General features: G+C 38.2%; 1 protein-coding gene across 1 annotated transcript in view; it reads right to left on the bottom strand.

The window, feature by feature from the left end:
* LOC132124140 (ephrin type-A receptor 3-like) overlaps positions 1 to 19,697 on the bottom strand; it is a 62,013-nt gene that overhangs the window by 9,293 nt on the left and 33,023 nt on the right. The window contains exons 6-11 of the mRNA XM_059534993.1: positions 16,991 to 17,103; positions 15,196 to 15,358; positions 13,626 to 13,734; positions 4,354 to 4,421; positions 3,779 to 3,904; positions 3,456 to 3,641 (exon numbers count right to left, since the gene is read on the bottom strand). Of these exons, the coding sequence (XP_059390976.1) occupies positions 3,456 to 3,641; positions 3,779 to 3,904; positions 4,354 to 4,421; positions 13,626 to 13,734; positions 15,196 to 15,358; positions 16,991 to 17,103 (765 nt within the window). The remainder of the gene's footprint in view (positions 1 to 3,455; positions 3,642 to 3,778; positions 3,905 to 4,353; positions 4,422 to 13,625; positions 13,735 to 15,195; positions 15,359 to 16,990; positions 17,104 to 19,697) is intronic.

Here is a 19,697-nt window from a genome sequence, read left to right as displayed (position 1 = left end):
CAGAAGACCTTGAGGACAAAGATAAGACATCTGCCCTATCAATTTCAAAATTCATGAATATGCAGACTGGAGACTGGAGAGTGAGGCTACAAGCAAAGAGTCAATGGTTTCATTATGGTTTTGTAATCTTTACTTCAGCAAAGCACAAAGAAATAGAAACCCAATTGAATCCAATAAAACCCCATTCAACCCTAACAAGCTATTTATAGCACCAAGCCCTAAGACATTGCCATTTGTGGTATAGATGAATGGTGGTTGCAATATATGTCCTAGATGTCACTGTAAGTAAATCAGAAATAAAATCAGTCACATCATTTAGAATCGAAGCCACACGACAAGCGTGGCGAAGGATATCTGAAAGGATTGCACATTAGCTTATCAACGTGGGACAAATTACTTTGACACTAAGCTAGCTGGATGACGTGGCCAACCTGCCTCAACCTACAATTGTTTGGCCACCAGAACTGAAATATAGAGCGCATACAAACATAAACCGCAACATCTCCCTGGCATTGCTGCTGGTCGCATTAGACCAAACAGATGTGCATTTCTGCACTCTAGCCATTGAGCCAATTTTGAATGTATAGCTGTATATTCAAGCGACCACAATGCAAGAGTTGCCTTAATACAAGTTACACAGTAAATATTGGGAGAGTGACTCGACTCTCAGAAACTGAATTTCACCTGTTGAGGGAGATTATGCGAAGGCTTGGTCCTTATCAACTTTCATTGACATGGCAATAAAATTCTATCAGATTTTGACAGTTAAAGGTTTGGGCAGTTTTTAGTTGGACTGTGTGGGTTTTGGTAAGCTTTTGGGCTGGAAATCCTGTACCATATCTGGCAATACCGACTCAAATGTCTATTGCGTCCCAAGGTGAGCCTATCAACTCTAAATGTCTTATCACTGTGGAAAGGACATAATTATGGTCATTATCACAGGAGCAAGGAATCACTACATGTATTTAGGGGGATTCTGAAAATGGTGATATACATTAAAAGACCTGCAAATTCAGTATGTACTGCACTCTGCACATCATCTGTAATCACATGCTTTGGCGGCATTTTATTAAATGAAAGCAATTTATCATTTAACATAAGAGGAATGCTTAGATAATAAAGTAAAAAATTTAATAAAAAGTTCATGCTTGTCCAGTTAATATGCATGCATTTTCTAGAGAAAACTATTCCGTAAAAATTTGATTGCCATTAAAAGACCTGCAGCTCCAGTATGTACTCTGTGCATCATCTGTAATCACATGCTTTGGTGACATTTGATGAAATGACAGCAATTTGTTATGAAATATCAGAGGATAAAGGAATTTTTAGGGCTCTAAACAAGTAATGCTCTATCTTAAAAGCACACACTACTCTGAACAAAGCAATACTTTCAATGATTTAGAAAAGACATCCTCTTATCTATTGTTGATGGCACAAAGAAAAACTTTTCTTGAGGACTCAGCTGGAATGAACCTGAAAATAGAGCCGAGGTTGGCGAACGTTATCAGACAGCAGACTGCAGTCCGCTAATCTGATGGTTATGCACAATGGGTTTATAATAGAGATGATGACAGCTCTGTGTTTTTGTAAAGATGGGAATAAAGAACTGAATGGGGCATTAAGGTCTATTCTGATTCCATTCTCTGAGCTGCTGACACATTTGCATTACAAAAAGCTCAATCACAGTCTAATTTTTTGTCGTCTGAGGTGGTAATGATAGAGCGCCTCTCTGAAAGCTGTGTTATGTGACAGATGCTTTTCATATTACACCACAAAACTCTTTGTCTTTCTCGCCGGCGCTCCATCAGGCAGCATAAACTCTCTTCAGCCTCTTTAATGCATCTCTGCTCAGCTCCATCAGCGCTGTGATTAGTCTGTGCATACGAGGAGGGGGCTGGATTGACAGCTGTTTGAGTAATGCAGTGCTGAAGGGTCGCTGACCTCTCCTATTCCCATCCCCGACACCATCAGGCTGATCTGTGACCTGTGAAATTACTCCGGCTATCATATCTCACCCAATCAGCGGCAGGCAAGGACACGTTCGCAAACCTACACACGTGTGTTATATTACTTGCCAGAAAGAGCAATATGGAAGATACATAGTCTGTGTTTCATTGAGCCTCACTCGCAAAAGTTTGATTACATATGTGCACAGAAAAGGTTCTCATTCAGCTTTCCAAAAGTACATTCATACATTTTGTTTGTATTCTTATTCGCTTGTTTATGAATCAGGATTCTTCTAAATTAGGGAGTGTGTGCAATACAGTTGGGGTTAACAGGTAAACAAATGTATTTTTTTTAATTCCTATGTCCATGTAAAATATTCATCTTGCCATAAAATTTATTAACGAGAGACGTTATGAGGGCTAAAGGAATTATGTGTGCCTTTGGAAAATCCATGCCTACAATAATAAACGCCTTTCACTGACATATTTGTCATAACCTCATAATTATGTTGCAACAGCACAGAATTAAAACAATTAGAAAATTACTGTACTTTTAATTAATAAGAGAGGAAAAGCTGTACTGCCAACATTAATAATAACTATTTGAACTGAATCAAACTAAAGGACACCATTAGCATTTTGCATGAGTACGAGGAACTGGGAGGAAATGTAGAGAGGATTAATGTTAATAATTCTGACACTGAATATTCATGATCCCTCCAAAAACTCACATCCAATTACATGTCTGTATAATCGATATTCATGCAGCTGGCATGAATATGGATGGTCCTTTTGTTACAGAGCCTGTCAGTCTATTTCACGGAGGCTTGAAGGAGGAAAAAAATCATAAGTGAGATCAGCAGAGGAAATTAACACTCAACAGTGACCAAAACACCTGTTGCAAGATACTGCTTTTTTAAACACAAAGACAATAGAAGCCTTGAAATGAACACAATTGTAACATCATTCTCAATAAGCTGGCAAATTCAGGTAAGGTTCAGTAACGCTATTCTAATCACAGCAAATATTAGCATCCTCATTATCAACGAGCAGTGCACATCAATTTCAGATTCTCAGGAGTGGTGATACAAGCAATCAGATAGAGGTAATACAGACCAAATATGCCTTTATAAAATCCACAGTCTAACAAATCTTTTTTTTTTTCTTTACTTCAAACTATTTAAGCCAACTCTCGCCATGATAAGTTATCTGTGACCTTTCCGAAGACATTATCTTAACAGCTAGAGTGATCATTCAAAGCGATAAAAGCAAATTCAAAGGCATACCGTCATAGCACATTTGTATTCTAAGTAGGGCAGAAAATCACTTGATATAAATATTGTCATACATTATTAAACCAATGAATATTCATGATATTCGTGCTATTTTGTTTTTGTTGAAGATAAGATTGTAAAGTCAATTATCTCTTTGTGGAAAACACAGGCGGTACAAACTATTTCCAGCAATGGAAGTTACGTGCTCAAATGTGTTCTGGATGTAAATGCTTACATCTGGTGACGACTCCCTCCAGTCGAATGATGTTGGGATGGTCGAATTGGCCCATGATGCTAGCCTCACTCAGAAAGTCACGTCTCTGTTGCTCTGAATATCCGGCTTTCAGACTCTTGATGGCCACCTGGATCTCCCTCTTACTGGGCAGCCTCAGACGGCCACTGCAGACCTCTCCAAACTCACCTGGGAGTCAAACAAGAGCCTGTCAACTAACTGAATTTACACTCAATCCCTAATTTCATCTCATTACAATACCTGGAGAGCTGTCCAGGTGGTTTACACAAGTAGGGCATGTTCTTGAGTGATTCATTTTGACTTACCGGCCCCAATAACTCTTTCAATCCTTATGTTGGAAACTTCGATCTCTTTGGCGAAGTCTCGCACCGCCTGGTTGGGGTCCTCGTACGTATGCGGGTGAATGTATGTGCGGGTTTCGGGAAGTTTGACTGCAATGCAAGAACACGGACGGAGTGAGGATAACGGTCGGATTGTTTTACAGTCACTTTAGTTACCTAGACTGAACCATCCATTTTCCTAAAAGGAGGGGAGTGCTGCATTTTCAACCTCATTAAACATTGTCTTTGGCAGGCAGGAAAAGTGTCATTAGACAAAACACACATTAGGCAACTAGTGCGATCAGAGACATCAACAGATGCATCAAAAGCTCTGTTCACTAACCAACAATTTCTTTATTCAACCATCCAGCCAGACCGAATTATGTTCACCATCTGACTGGCCAGAAAAAATACTATACTGATTTGATGACATTTCTCAAACTATGTTCTTTGAACGCACTACATTAGACATCTTAAAAAGTTTTGCCCAATATTTTGCTGATTACTCTTAAAAGATTTTAGCTCTTTTCCAAGACCAAAAAAAAACCTGTGTGTATTACCTCGTCCATGCTGAAACTGCATTTTCTCTTCCTCTGGGTCTTGCTTTGCTTTAATATATCCACAGCGCCTGGAACAATAGGATAAGCATAATTAAAACAGACTGACACAATGAAATAAAATGCTTTCTCTCACACTAAATTAACCAATCCCCCAAGACTAGGGATGGGTACCGAAACCCGGTATTAAAATGGTCCCGGGGCTAAATTATGAAAGACCGTAGTATCAGTAAGATCTGACGGTATCGGTTCTGCTTTCGGTACTGGAGGGGAAAAAATTAACGTACTATGTATTTTTGCTTAATAATGTTATCGTGCACATTTTATCTCACCAAACATTTCTAATTTGCGATATTATTAAGACGTTTGTCTGTGAAATCTGCGAGATCTCTCATGCACGCCGCGGAGGCTGTCTGTCAGTCACACACACACACACAAGAACGAGCGCGACGCACACACACACATAAGGGGCCGTTCACATATCGCGTCTTTTGCGCACTCAAGTTCGTTATTTCAAATGTAGGCGCGCGGTATGCGCGCTCATAATGGAAGCGATGCGGTCGCGACGCGCACGCGGTGCGACGAGCTCGTTTTTTCCAGACGCGTCTGCACCACATCGAGTTAAAAACATCTCACCTTTTCAGAATGCCGCAAGCACACCGCAGGTCATGTAACTTCCTCACCTTTTCCGTAACAACGTTGAAAGCTCAGCCAAGATGAAGGAACAGCTGATTAAATTACTTTAGTAGCAGTGCTACTGCAAGCAGTTTTTAGTGCTGCAAATCCATTTTATCCATTGCTGAAATTTCCGCGTCTTCATGGAGAGAGCAGGTCATGGTTGCTTAGCAACGGCAGACTCCTCAGGAGCGCAAGTTCCCAAAGGCTTTGGGAAAAAAAATCAGAAAGCGCCTTGCCTAGCGTTTTCCACGCGTTTTTAGATGCGATATGTGAACGGCCCCTTACAGTAAGAAAACTCCTGCTTAATACAAAGAGTGACGATGGCGGAGACAGCAAAACGTTCCAAAGTGTGGTTATACTTCACTAGAGTTGATGCAGACAACGCTGGTTGTTATAAGTGCAACAAAATTTTTGCATGTAAGGGCGGAAACACAAGCAATCTGTCAAAGCATCTTTCAAAAGTGCATTATGTGCAGACAGAGAAATGCAAAGTTTTCGACTGCCTAACACAACACAAAGTAACACAACACAAAGTACCGATAAGAATACCGTTAAAGTACCGGACCGTTAAGCAGTATCGGTAAGAGTAGTAATATCGTTAAAACCTTAACGATACCCATCCCTACCCAAGACTAAGAAAATGTTGATGACTGTATAATCAAATATACAACGGCTTGGTCTAGTCACATATATCAACTTTTTATAGTGTAGTTTAACCATAATGTATCTTCAGAGGCCGGTTTTCCCACCCAGTAAAGGATTTCACTGCTCTAATCCGCTCTTTAGCACCGGGAAAATTCAATCCTGTCACCTCTGACTTTATCATTAACTACATCATTCCTCTCACAGTGGGATCATGAATAAGGAAATTTCCCAGATAATGAATATTCCAATACACTGGGGAGGAAAGGTGGTCAGCGTAGGACTTATAATTATGTTCATTATTCATTTAATCCTGATAATTGACACACGCTCACACATTCCCTTTTCCTGTCATGTTTTTAACAATAACATATTGCCAAAAATTTTATGTCCCAGGCTGACTAGCCATAGTAATTATACAGCATGTTGAAATGTGGAGAATGGCTGCAAAATGTCTACAGACTGGCACATTTGATGGGGACCAGGTGGGGAAAGCCATCCTAAATGGGTTTCTAGAGGACATTGGCTTAATAATATGGGTGAATATCTATTTAGAAATAGAAATGAAAGCTGGAGTCTCTATTGTGCTATAATGGACTACAAAATACAAGGCATTTCCTATAACTGCGGGTAAAGAAAGCTAAAAGGTCAACTATGGAGAGGCAGTGCTATGAGTCAAAAGCCTTTGGGGGAATTCACACAGAACTTGTTCTTGAATCCAAAAGCATGCTAGATTGCAAGGGAATGGAAGTTTTTTTGAGTTTTTTTTTTAAGTTATCAGTTTAAAATATATTTTTAAACTGACATACCCTTTTTTAATGCAACAAGCAGACATATACCACACAGTTGTCAAAAAGGCTTGTTGGATGAATGTGTTCACAGATGACCACAATGAAAAGTGTAAATGCCCCTTTAGAAAACCTATAATCCATGGTTGGGTGCAATTCAGAATCAAATTAACTATGCTGCCTTAATTCCAGTTCAAATACTGAACTTAAAATGAGGGATGCGGAACTGCAATTTAAATTTTGGTGTAGATAGAATTGCAGATTTAGAAAATCGGATATCTGGAAAAATATCTAGAATGATAGGATGATAGTATATTACTAAAGAATGATAGATAGAATGAAATGGAGAGAACAACAGAATGGTGGAATTACATATTAAATGATAAATCGACAGAACGATTGATAGAATGAAAGAAAGACAATACAATGACAAATAGAACAATGGATAAAACAACAAACGGATATACAGAGTGATATACAGAAGGACACAGCGGCCGATACGGCAGAATGATATCTAGATCGATATAACGATATAGATCAAAAGAACAATATCTAGTGCTAACGACAGAAAGAATGATATATAGAATGACAGACAGAAATGTTAGAACAACAAAACAACAGAACGACAAACAGAAGGACAGAGTGACAGAACAACAGAATGATATCTAGACCGATTTAACTAAATCTAGACTGATAGATGACTTATAGAATTATAGATTGATAGACAAGACAACAGATACAATAATACATAGAATGATAGGATAGAGTGACACATAGAACAATAAAATATCTAAAATGACAGAATGATATCTAGATTGATAGAAATAGATCTAGATTGGCAGAACAATATCTAGAACGATCAAGTGATAGATCAACAGATAAGAGCGGCTGATAGAACGACAGATGGATAAATGGATAGATGGACAGTATTAAATTCAAATGCACACTCATGAACTCTGAATTCTGTGCTGCAATCAGACCATAATGACAGTGAGAAATCACCAAAACCCTGCAATCAAACCGCTAAGCCAGTAATACTCCTGGAGCAGCTGTGGAAACGATTATGCATCAGTGTTACCAGTATTTTGGTTCTGGTATTGATTTTATACATACTTAACAAAGCTAATCAATACAGGATACAGGGTCCCTCTCATTCAAGAGCCAGAGCGTGCTCAGTTGCCACAGAACGGTCAAAGCATCGGGGCCTGAGGCCGGGGTTGGGGCAAGAGCAGACATGGGGGTCTATTACATAATAGGAAGACCGCTGGGTTCATTCATGCCCCCTCTAATCCGGTCTGTTGCATCTCCCTGTGGAGCTGCGGGGGTACATCTCTCCCTTTCAGCTGTTGTACAGGCCCGTCTGGTGGGAGGTTCAGACGTACATGCGTTTCGTTTCCTCTCTGGAGCTTTTAATGAGACTGGGGGTCTCAAGAGAGACCCCACCTGTTCATCAGCCACACATACACATGCACCCCTCTAAATAAATGCCTGGGGCCTAGAGTGCATCTGTGTGCAGGTACAACCCCACAACCCCTCCGATCTTTAACCGTCCCATGTGTGAAACACAGTCTATTAAGTGCAACAAGCTTGCACAGGAGGCACAGAGCTGGAGGGGTTCGCAGAGGTGGGCCGTCTGACTGAAGCATGTGGTAATCAGGGAGAGTAAATCGACTCTGAAAACAACCCCGCTTGCTCTCTAACCTACCCTGCCATCCCTTGAGGTCCTGCAGATGGATCCCTCCCCCATGCACCTGCTGCAGCGCTGCACAACACGCTGATGAAACACTTCCCGTACCACAGCGGGAGATCCAGGAGCTTCTAAAGTGAAGCATGATCCCACCCTTCAACCTTCCTGTCACTCATTTGAATGCAATATGCACACTGCGCCATTATTTGCATATTCTGGTATAACAGCAGATAAAATGGGGGACAAAAATGTGACAGACTAGTGTCTAGGACTCTGCAATTAACACATTTTTCAACTACGAAGCATTCCTCAAATAATCCCTTTTGTGTGGTGATAAAGACGTTTCGCAGCCATACACCGCTAGAAGCCCTTTGTCTACGACCCATTTTCTTTTTCCTTTCTTCTTCTTCCTCTCTTTTGTCTTTCTCTCGTTCTCACAGTCTGAAGCTTGTGCAGCTTTGTATCTGCTGACAGGGTTCACATCTTTCTCTGTGCCTTTGAGAAAGGGATGTTGAGTGTTATGGTGCAAAAGCAGAGAGACTCTTAAACTATCTAGCCAACTTGACAGAACTATGAGTTCTATGAGTCTACCATAAGCATTAAGAGAAAGATTTAATGGGGAAATGTAATGGAGAAATGAAGGTGAAAGATATTTAGTGCAGACTATTAAGTGGTGTGCTAGTACTTTTCAAAGTGATCAAATGTAAAATTTTGGCTGGGTGGATAATGAAACATATATACATATATATATATATATATATATATATATATATATATATATATATATATATATAAACTACACAAAATACAGAAATACTAAATACCTGTAACAACACCTTAGAAACCACAATTTTTAACATGCTACATGTTACTACTCTAAAATACTACTATGCACCTTTTAGGTCAAGATGTTCTGACTGTATCATTTACAAGCTTTTTCTTTTGCCGTTATTAATTTTTGAGCCTATATGCACATAAATAATGTGGCTATATAAACTAGATCCCATCAGACAAAGAACAAAGTGGTTTCCTTGAACAACCAGCATGAGATGGTGTACTATGAGCATAAAACACTGTCATTTTAATGTGGCAACTCTGTCCTCTGACCCTCAAACTAGTTCATTACATAATGATACTCCAGCTCATTGATATAATGAGGGAAAGCAGCTTCCAGCTGGGTTTTGAGATCTGTTGAGCATGTAGCAGACGGCAGACCAGCTCTGGCTTTCACCTGCTACAAGGACATGCCAAGCCACTGGCATGGTCAGTACTTCCCAGTAGGGTGCCATGAACAACAAAACAAAATTCAACTGATGTCTTTGCATTTTACCATGTGCCTGTTCTCCTAAAGGACAGTCCTAATTTGGAACAGTTCACTGAAGCATGCATTTTATCTGAAAAATAAAAATAAAATCTGTAAAGAAAGAGTCGATGCATCTGTGAGCCATAACGTTTGCTGGTCAATATCATGAATCATTAATGACTTCTCTTTTTGTTTGTAATTTTGTAATTTTGTACGCCTTTTCAGAGACAAGCACAAAGACATATTGACACATCTGAAGAAGACAAACTGACAGACCAAAATAAATCTAATATTTACAAAAAAAGTTATTATGTTCTGCATAAGCATATCTGAGAGGTCCTAGTATAGTCTTATGATTTAACATACAAATAAATAGAGATTGTTAAAGAATACAGAACTTATAACAACATAATGACAAAACATGTGGATATACTGTCTTTTATATATACTGTAAATAATAACTTTAGATTCAAAGCGTTTCAGAAAATATAGAAAGTAGTTCCAAATAATTTTTTTGTTTATTACTTTCTCTTTTTTCGAGGAATACTGGCAAATAATAGTACATCTAGAACTAGAAAATTTACAGTGTAGTCCCTAGAGAAATCTCTATAAACCTTTCCTCCTACCTGAGAATAAAAAATAGATTTACAATCTGGCTAATTGCAAAAACAGGAAATGATAGTGTGTTTGGAGGAAATGGACACTCATAAATTCTAAGCTCCTCTGACAGCTGTTTTAAAAACACTGACTATCATTTAAGAAGGGTTCATTACGCTAATTGAAATTCAGAAGAAAATCGAGCTGATTGAGGGCACATCCTATTCTCATCTCCAGCCAATGCACATGCATCCAACATATCATCCACCTCTATATTCCGGAATGTTCTGCTGACTCGTTCAGACACATCTACAGCTGGCCTGCCATCAAACGAATGGAAATGAAATTCTAAGTGAAGTTGCATGCTGAGAGTGAGTGAGTCAAGATGTGCTCAGGGGCTACACGGCCAGCAATTTCTGCTTGGAAAGGCACTGGAATAGCCAGATGGAATTGTTCGGAAAAACAACCCTGTTTAACAGCCGAACATGCTCATGCAACCATTTCAGAATGGCATAGTAATTCCATTTTGTGTGTGTACTTGCATGTGTTGCTATATTTCTCTGTTAAACACATACAAATGGACTGACTAAACAGTCACGGTATGGTATCAAACCCAAGGGCAAGATACAGGTAATGTCTCCACTTAATCAACCAAACAAGACCCATTAAGCCCTCAGCTGTGCCTCCAAAGTATGATCTACACTGCTCAAACAAAGAACTGAATAACAAAACACATTTACAAGCTACATTCACTCACGTTGGTTGATTGTGAATTAAAACTAATTCCCCCAAATGGCATCATTTACACAACACTTTGGGTTTTCACTAGAAATGTGGCACTGAAATCTCTTGGTTTATGTTTATGATTGTATATATCTGTTTTCAGCTGCTATATCACAATAGATTTCATCCACCAAACCCATTTTTTTTGCCCATTGATAGTTTATGAGATGCTCTCTAAACTAGAAAAAAACAGCATAGAGAAACAGAAGCCTGTCTGCCATTTTTTGTTCTAATGGTGTTTGCAGTCTGAATTGGATAATTTTGCGGCTGTACAATTTGATAAAATTGAATCATTTACTCATTTTTGAAGAGTCTCATAGAATATTCAACCATCAGAGAGCAACTGTTATAATTTTGTGCACATATATTATTACACAATATATCATATTTTCCCCCTTCTTGCATGATTTAGCACACTACAAATCTGCCAAATCCTGATGTGATTAAGTAAGACAGGCAGGCAAAAAAGCCAAAACGTTTCCTCTGATAAAACAAACATAACCAGTAATCATAAATGCAATAACCCCAATAATGGAATATTAACCAACAATTAATTTATCATTCCTACAGGAAACAGCCATGTGGCTTCTAGATTTCATCATTAAATTGAAATAATTTCATCCAACATGAGCTTTAGTGAATGGTTTGGAGGCCGTCCAACCGGAGGTAAAGTGATTTTTTTAATTTCAGAAGCTTGAAGTCTTCAACTAGTTTTAACGGCTGCCAAACAATGCTCTTCAGACTTGCAAATGTGTGGGTTTTTGGTTAGTAGGCACCTGCTAGACATACTGCAGCATCTGTCATTGTACTGAAATGTTCCACAGGCAAAATCACAAAGATCTTTAAAGTCTTTAAAGTGTGTGCTCCATTTTTAATTGCTTTGCTGGATAGAAGCAGAAAATAAGGGGGAAAGGAAAGACAAATGAAGACCATCTGCCAGCATCATCACCAGCTAATCAGAGATGTTTTTTTCCAGAATGCTTGCCAACTTCAAATCACTGGGAGCCCAAATCAGTTCAAAAACAAAGTTGAACACACTAAACATGCCTAAACTCTTCATAGTTCTCTGACCAACCTCAACTTCGGTGTTCAACAGAAGACAAACACACAAGCCAGAGTTCCCATTACTCTTGACCAGTGAACCATGATTTGTTCCATTTCTTCATGATTACTAGTCACAGAAATACATGCACAAAGAAAACCTCTAGAGAATTCCAGAGGGAAAGAAAAAAAACTGAAATGTTCTCTATTTTAACTTTTTAACAAATTCATATCAGACAAATCACAGATTTAAAATTCTTTGACATTTCCAGGTTTCCCCCGATTGGTCATGAATAATGCTGCATAAATTCTGTCAAAGAAAATAAAAATAAAAGATCTTTAGATCTTTCATGACCTCACTCAATTTAGACATTTGAGACCCTTAAATCTTGCTTACTATTCCCACTAGAGTTAAACCTTGCAAAAAACTGTTTATGTATGCTTTCAATTCAGCAAGAGAATCAGAAATCAATGACCTCAAACTGTCAATAATGGAAAGGCCTTACACTCTTAAAGCTCAGCTGAGTTTCTGAAAGCAGTAAAAGAACCGTGGGCACAGTGAACTGAATACCTTGTTAAGTCCAGTATACATAGAACAGTATAATCCAATGCCAATGGACTGAATGCAATTACTAGCTTCACTCACCATTACGATTCATTGGCCTCCACACCACACTAGAAACACGTCATTCGAAATCAGCATCAAAACTGTTTTTATTGCTTCCATGAGGGTCTTCCCACAAGCAGTTGGGTTGGGGGTGGTGTAAACCATGAATAAGACGTGGCAGCGTCAAGGTTTTGGCTTGCAGGCATAAACTTGGCCGACATAACACATCCTATGGGACCTTTCTGTCATAGAGCATAATGGGTCACAAACTGCAAAGCAGACGGAATTCTCATTCTGTGTTACAACATACTGGATCATATAGCATCCAACAGTCGAAAAATTCCTAGTAAATCAGCCTTTGAAAAAGGACTGCAAGTGCCGGTCAATACTAAAAGCTGTAACGATGCCAGTCGTTCTGCAGTATTGCTAAAATAAATTAAATATTGTCTCATAGTTTTATATATATATATATATATATATATTTAAAAATAATAGAAAAGCTACAAGTACAGTTTACTGAATCCCAATTTTGCATATAACAATCTAGTAAGACCGAAAGGCTACAAAGATCAGCTCATGACTCATTCTGACCATTTCATGTCATTGAGAACGGTTTATTTTCTGCTTTCTGTCCCTCGTCTCCTCTGATCCACTTTTTCCTTTCATTTCCATTACATTAGCTCCCTCATTCTCAGCCGTGCAGTGCATCTACTCTTTGCTTTTCTTCCTTATGTCTGTCTCTTCCGTTGCTCTCTCAAGTGTTTGCTTTCATCTCTACAGATCACACTATGCAATCAGAGGGCTAAACAATTTTGTGTCCTTTTGATTTTGTGTAAATGCACACATGCACTCATACAAAGGCATACACACACTGACAGATGCACAACAACATCTCATTTGCTCGATTCTGTCTTTGTATATTTATGGTTCCTTACTGATTAAATGAAACATGGTTTCTTTATCCTTCGTATGGATTTGTTGACGGTTAAACAACCCAGATTAGCACTGATTCATCCAAGTCTGTCTGTGTAGAAGTTGCCAATTAACTGCTTTTCAATCATACAGAGGACTGCATACTTTGGCGTCTGGAGATTTTTAAAGAATAAGGTATGCTTTGAATGTAAAAATATAATAGTAAATTACTCTTACCATCCACTCACAACAAAACAGGCCACCAGCAACACCAGAAGCACCGCTCCGCCTGCCACAGAGATGGCCAGTATGGTTTGCTGGTTGGGATCTCCAACAGCCAGCATATCTGATAGAAAGTGAGAGTAATCAACATTCAAGCAGAGATTATTTTCAGTGGTTTTTGCAATTATGAAAATTTACCACAGTCCTGCCATGATGATCATATAACTGCATTATTTATTTAGTTAGACCATAGTAAACATATGGCTCTACACAGTACTTCAATCAATGGTTTATGCATAAGAGTGCTAATTATAGGTTAAAATTAATGTACATGTCTATGGGAGAGTGCATATTTTATGTGCATGTCGCCATTAATTTTTATAACTATTAACTATTATACAATCATTTTTAACTATTTTTTAATGCTTACTTTTTTTTTAATTAATCATCTTCTTTACATTTTTTTTAAAAGTACAAATATGCCATGCAATCTTAAAATTAATAAATTAATATGTACCAGTCTACATCCTTAACCAACTAACAATGCTATTTAAAATAAAGTAGCACACTGTAAACACAATTAGAAACTGTTAAAGTCACTTTATGAAAACCAAGGCAACTATTCATGAGTGTTATCACAAACAAAAATAATCATGACTAATATCTTAGTCGAGAAACAGGGAATGGATGTGAAATAAGCTGAATTTTTCCAGATAATGTTCCAATAAAAAGATTTAAGAAAGCATCACTCTGATTATGTGCACAGAATGGTGGAGCGTACCATATGGTACACAAACTATGAGACAAACACAGCGGGGCATCTGCCTACTCTCGGCTGAAGCTGCTCACACTTCAGAGGAACACTGACAGAAAATCTACATGATCAGACTTCAAACACAGCAGCAAGAGAGCAAACTGCAGCGTGTGAGGAGCCTCGTCTACCTCAGGGGACTAACTGAAGGTGTATTTCACAGTCTCTTTCAATGCACGCGGTGGATCGGAAATTAAATCAGTGGCGTGTGATGGAGAAATACATACTTGTGACACAGGTTACAGTTTGGCTGAAACAAATGTCCTTGAAAATTTGAAGATATTGTGCTGTTAGTGAGAAATTAAGGGTTTTGTGGGACATACACAGTCAGAAATTACAGAGGGATCTACAAAATCAAGGACACTGCAAATGGGTTTCTACAACACAAAGTAATGTGCTTAAAACCCCCTTAATTATGGTACAAACACAGGCTTCCTTACAATTTAATAGTAATTTTATGAGCTTATTAAATTCTTAATCATTTCAGATGTGCAGTGACAGGATCAACAAGTGTTTTGTGTAAAGAAATTATTTTGTGGACTTTGGCATGGTTGATATTGAAAAATCAGCAACCAGGAGCAGAACTGTCCATTTTAACAGGAACATTTTAGGGTCCGATTTTACAGTCCGTTCTCTGAGACTAGAAAAAACATATTGGCTAATCATCAAAAGTTCAGAAGGGCTTCACTTCACTGTTGAAAGCAAGAGATCTTAAACAGGTAAAACATTTCTGGTTGATTTATGACGGTGTATGAAGGATGGTTTTCCACTCACCTTCATGGCTTGTCTCCAACTCAATCTCTCCCCTGTAGTTCCCATAGCCTCCATCCGTACGGGCTCGAATCCGGAAGATGTATGTGGTCCCTGGCTTGAGTCCATCCACAGTCATACTGTTGGATTTGGTCTTCAGCACAGTGTAGTTCGGATCCTGCTGGTTCTATAGTAGGAAAGAATAGAATAATAAGTGAACAAAGCTGCTTTCAATGAAGACAGATGTCTTGAACACTTAAAATGATCAATGAATCCCTTCCTGTCCTGCAAACCCCAGTAGGCTGCATGAACTTTGTTGAATCATCCATAATATATCAGCTCACATTTACAGAAATAAACAAAGAACAAGAACAATACATGCAGCCTGGATTCAAATCATTCAACTGCCAATAACGATTAGCTCAGATGGAATTTAGTGCTCATTCAAGCACCTCCTGCTAATGGCTATCACAATGCTTTTCACATAGACGGATTGAACTGAAAAGAAACTGCAGATTTCTGCATTGTTTTTTAAGGGCCTAACAGCTTTTCAGCTTCCAGTAACTGGTATTTATCCATATAAAGGACATCAATCCAATCGACTAGGAGCTGTCGCCTCATTGTCCAATTCTCACTGTCCAGTATTAAGGAGAATTCCATACAGTGTGCTCATGTTAATATTTCACAGCTTAACAAGATCCATTCATCTTCCTTCATGTAAGCCCTTTGCAAAAGAGGCACATGGCAGCTCGTTTAAGGAAATCTAACGTTCCAGACAGGAACACCACGCCCTGCAAGAGAGGGATAGTCATATTTCCTGTGGTGCTATTAAATCCAAGATAGGCCAAACAGGCGGCATCAAACGGATCGTGGACACAGTGGCAGCCAAGCTTGTCCATCTGTGCGCTCCATCTAAAAGCCACATAGCCCATAATCACCTGAATAAATCATAATAATTACCCATCACCCTGTCTTTATGCCACACTGCCAAGTACAGTGGTATGGGAGGGATCGAAACAAATAACTGCTCAAAATCACTTACCATGTGTATAGAAATGTCACTGCAGAAAGTAATTCACACTAGATATGCGCGATACATCAGTACAATATCAGATCAGTGATATTGGAGATATTGTTAATTGTGCACGCTCATTATATTAAATTATAATTTTTATTTACACAATAGTATATTATTTTAAGATAATAGAATGGTAATATACTTTTAATATTATATTGGAATGCTAATATATATTTATATGTTATAGGCCATGATGTGAGTATCTCCCAGTGCAGGAAAATAATGACAAAAAAGTAGAATCTGACATTTTAGAATTTAGAATCTGGACAGAAAAACTACTTGAACTCAGATTTGATCATATGGAATGAGAATCTTATTTTAATCAGATTTCGAACCACATATGGACAAGGTTTTAATCGGATTTCAAACAATCGCACGTGGATTTGCAAATATATCAGATTTCAGATATATCGGGTTGTTTAGCTTATAAAAACTAAACAGGTTTGAGCTTGATTTTTTTATTTTTGCTTCCCGTCTCAACAAAGCCTCTGTAATTTTGTTCAGGACAATAATGTCATCAAGTCTAAAATTTGACAACCTCAAAGGTTTTTGGCAGACAGGAGATCTATGCATGTTAACTGGGACCGAATGAAGCATGTCTGTGTTAACATTACATCCCTCCCCAGGGTATGATAAAAGTGAGCTGCCATATGCCCAATCAGTGCAAGAAGGACTAGTGGACATAGGGTCAAAAGGTCAGGAAGATCAGAGTACACTGAAGAAAAGACCAAAGTGTTTAACCTTTTCATAATAGGTGACTTCATATTCCACCACAGTCCCATCGGCAGGTTCTGGACCCTGCCATGCCAGCGTTACACTGTCGGTGCCCTTCCTTTCCTTTAAGATGACGCTCACTGAAAAAGAAAGAGAGAGATGAATTGAGATTGATTTCCATGTAAAAAAGGAGGATTAATTACACTTCTAATTAAAGAGTATGAGACGGCTGGCAGAGCGCGTCTTGTCTTTTTTGGGAGTGATAAATTATTCTGCGAGTCATTTTCACCCCATACTACATACTGCACCTCAGCCCTTTCATTCGTACAATAGCAGTTCACGAGCCGCCCTGAGTGGAAAGAGGGAGAGAGAGAGACAGAGGTGCTAATGATGGTGTCAGATTGAGAGTACAAACGAGGGCCTCCTGGTTTGGGCCCCGGCAGCTAGTGATGAATGAAGGAGCTGACGTTTCGATCTTTAATGAGCTGTGTGAGTCTTAACTCTGCGTGCTCTGATCTAACACAGTGACACCGTTAACTGCAGTACACACACAAACACTCTTAAAGTGATAAACAAACAGCTACACTGATATCTCAGCATGTGTTTGGTTCGCAGATAAAGAACAGACATGCTTCAGTTCAGAGTAATGAAAAGGAAAGTGTCTCAAAACATCACAGGAAATGATGTAGAAGGGGAGTTAAACCATTAGAAACAGGAAAATAAGGCATTTATATACAGACTATATGATCTGACCATTATGTGAACAACTAAATCTAAATATAAATATGGTCAGTAATAATAATAATAATAAACTGATAAACCTGATGCTTTTTTGCACTAAAATTTGGGGTCAGTAAGATTTTTCATGTTTTTGAAAGTAGTTTCTTATGTTCACCAAGGCTGCATTCATTTTATCAAAACAGCAATGTGGCGAAATATTACTACAATTAAAATTAAGCTTTTCTATTTTAATATATTTTAAAATGCAATTTATTCCTGTGATGACAAAGCTGAAATTTCAGCATCATTACTCCAGTCTTCCATGTAGGGCTGTGTGATGTATTAAAAAAAAAATGTGATACATGATAACTTACGATATCGCGCTACGATATTGCTTAAAGTGTGAAAAAGCAATTTCAATTATATTTTAAAATATTTAAAATGAAAATTATGTATCCAATTTGTTTCACATTCTTTCTTGGAAAAGAAAGAATCCCTACACTTTCTGAAAGTGACCAGAGGTGTTTTAGCAGTACATAACATTTTTTTATTTTAACATCAATTTGAATATACAAAAACAAAAATTGATGACACTAATTTTATAACATTGTCACTTTGCTTTCCATACATCGACTATTTTTTCATAAACCAAAGCAAAAACTATAGTCTGAGAAAGTTCAAACATGATTAAAGGCAAGTGAACAGTCAAAAGAAAGGGGGGTGGGGGGCAAATACACAATTTACAAGCATAGATTAAATAAACAGTAGTATTAAGGTACACAAAATTAATAAGTGTAAGTGTAAAATAACACTGCATTGTGTTAATTTAATTTAATGAATTAAATTTAGATTAATCTTTGTTATAGCCTTTTTGTTGTTTGATTAACATTAGTGACAAATTCAGCAGCACATATTTAGGGCCTGCTGTCCCTTTAAATCCGACTGCACAGATCCAGTGTAATGATACACATACGATTTCTTTCTCAGCTGTTTACATTCATTTAACACATAACTGACTGCGTTTATGAGAATGATCATCAAGACGGATACTATTGACATAATTCTGTGTGTATGTGTCTGAAACTCATCTGTGTGTGTGTGTGTGTGTGTGTGTGTGTGTGTGTGTGTGTGTGTGTGTGTTTGTGTGTGTGTGTGTGTGTGTGTGTGTGTGGGTGTGCATGCTTTGCACATATGCGGCAGAACTGAAGAGACATGTGAGATGTGTGAGATGTGGCTTGTGCGCACTTCATGTGTAAGTCAGACAGCAAGACGAGATGCCAAAGAGTGGTTTTCTGCAACTTATTTCACTTAACTCTTTTTAACGTCAATCAATTTTCTGCTATATGCGCTGTCGAACTAAAACTTTGACCTTTTGCAACGTTTTGATTTAAGTAGCCTATTATTAAAACAATTCAGATATCGCACACCATTGCAATATGCATATTGTGATATTTACATGTGCAATATTTCGATAATTTCGATAAATCATGCAGCCCTACATCCAAGTCACATGATCCTTCATAAATCATTCTAATATTATGATTTGATGCTCAAGAAACATTTCTTATCATCAATGCGAAAAACTGTTGTACTGCTTAATATTTTTTTTGGAAACTGATGCAGTTTCAGGATTATTGAATCAAGAATTTAGTTGCATTATGTATTCATATATGTAGCATTAAAACACTAACACAGTTCGTAGTCACGGAAGGAGGAGGCGAGAACCGGCGAACATTCTAAATAAAACTTTAATAACAAAACAGAACCAAAATGTAAAATAAAATCCAGGCCTGGTCCTCTCTCGTCTTGCACTGCCATCACTCCTCCTTTTATCATTCTGGAGCTCCTCTGTGGGACTCGAGACCAGTGAGTGGCGCAGGTGTCACTCATCATCACTTTCACTCCACCGGCCCACTCATCACAAACACTCTGCATTCAGTTCCTATGAAGTCGTGAATCTGTCAGCTTTATTTGATGTATTTGTCACTTTATATCCCCTCACAAATTGCATTTA

Source organism: Carassius carassius, chromosome 42, assembly GCF_963082965.1.
Source record: "Carassius carassius chromosome 42, fCarCar2.1, whole genome shotgun sequence".
In the NCBI taxonomy this organism is placed as follows: domain Eukaryota; kingdom Metazoa; phylum Chordata; class Actinopteri; order Cypriniformes; family Cyprinidae; genus Carassius; species Carassius carassius.
This window is presented reverse-complemented; position numbering and strand designations above follow the sequence as displayed.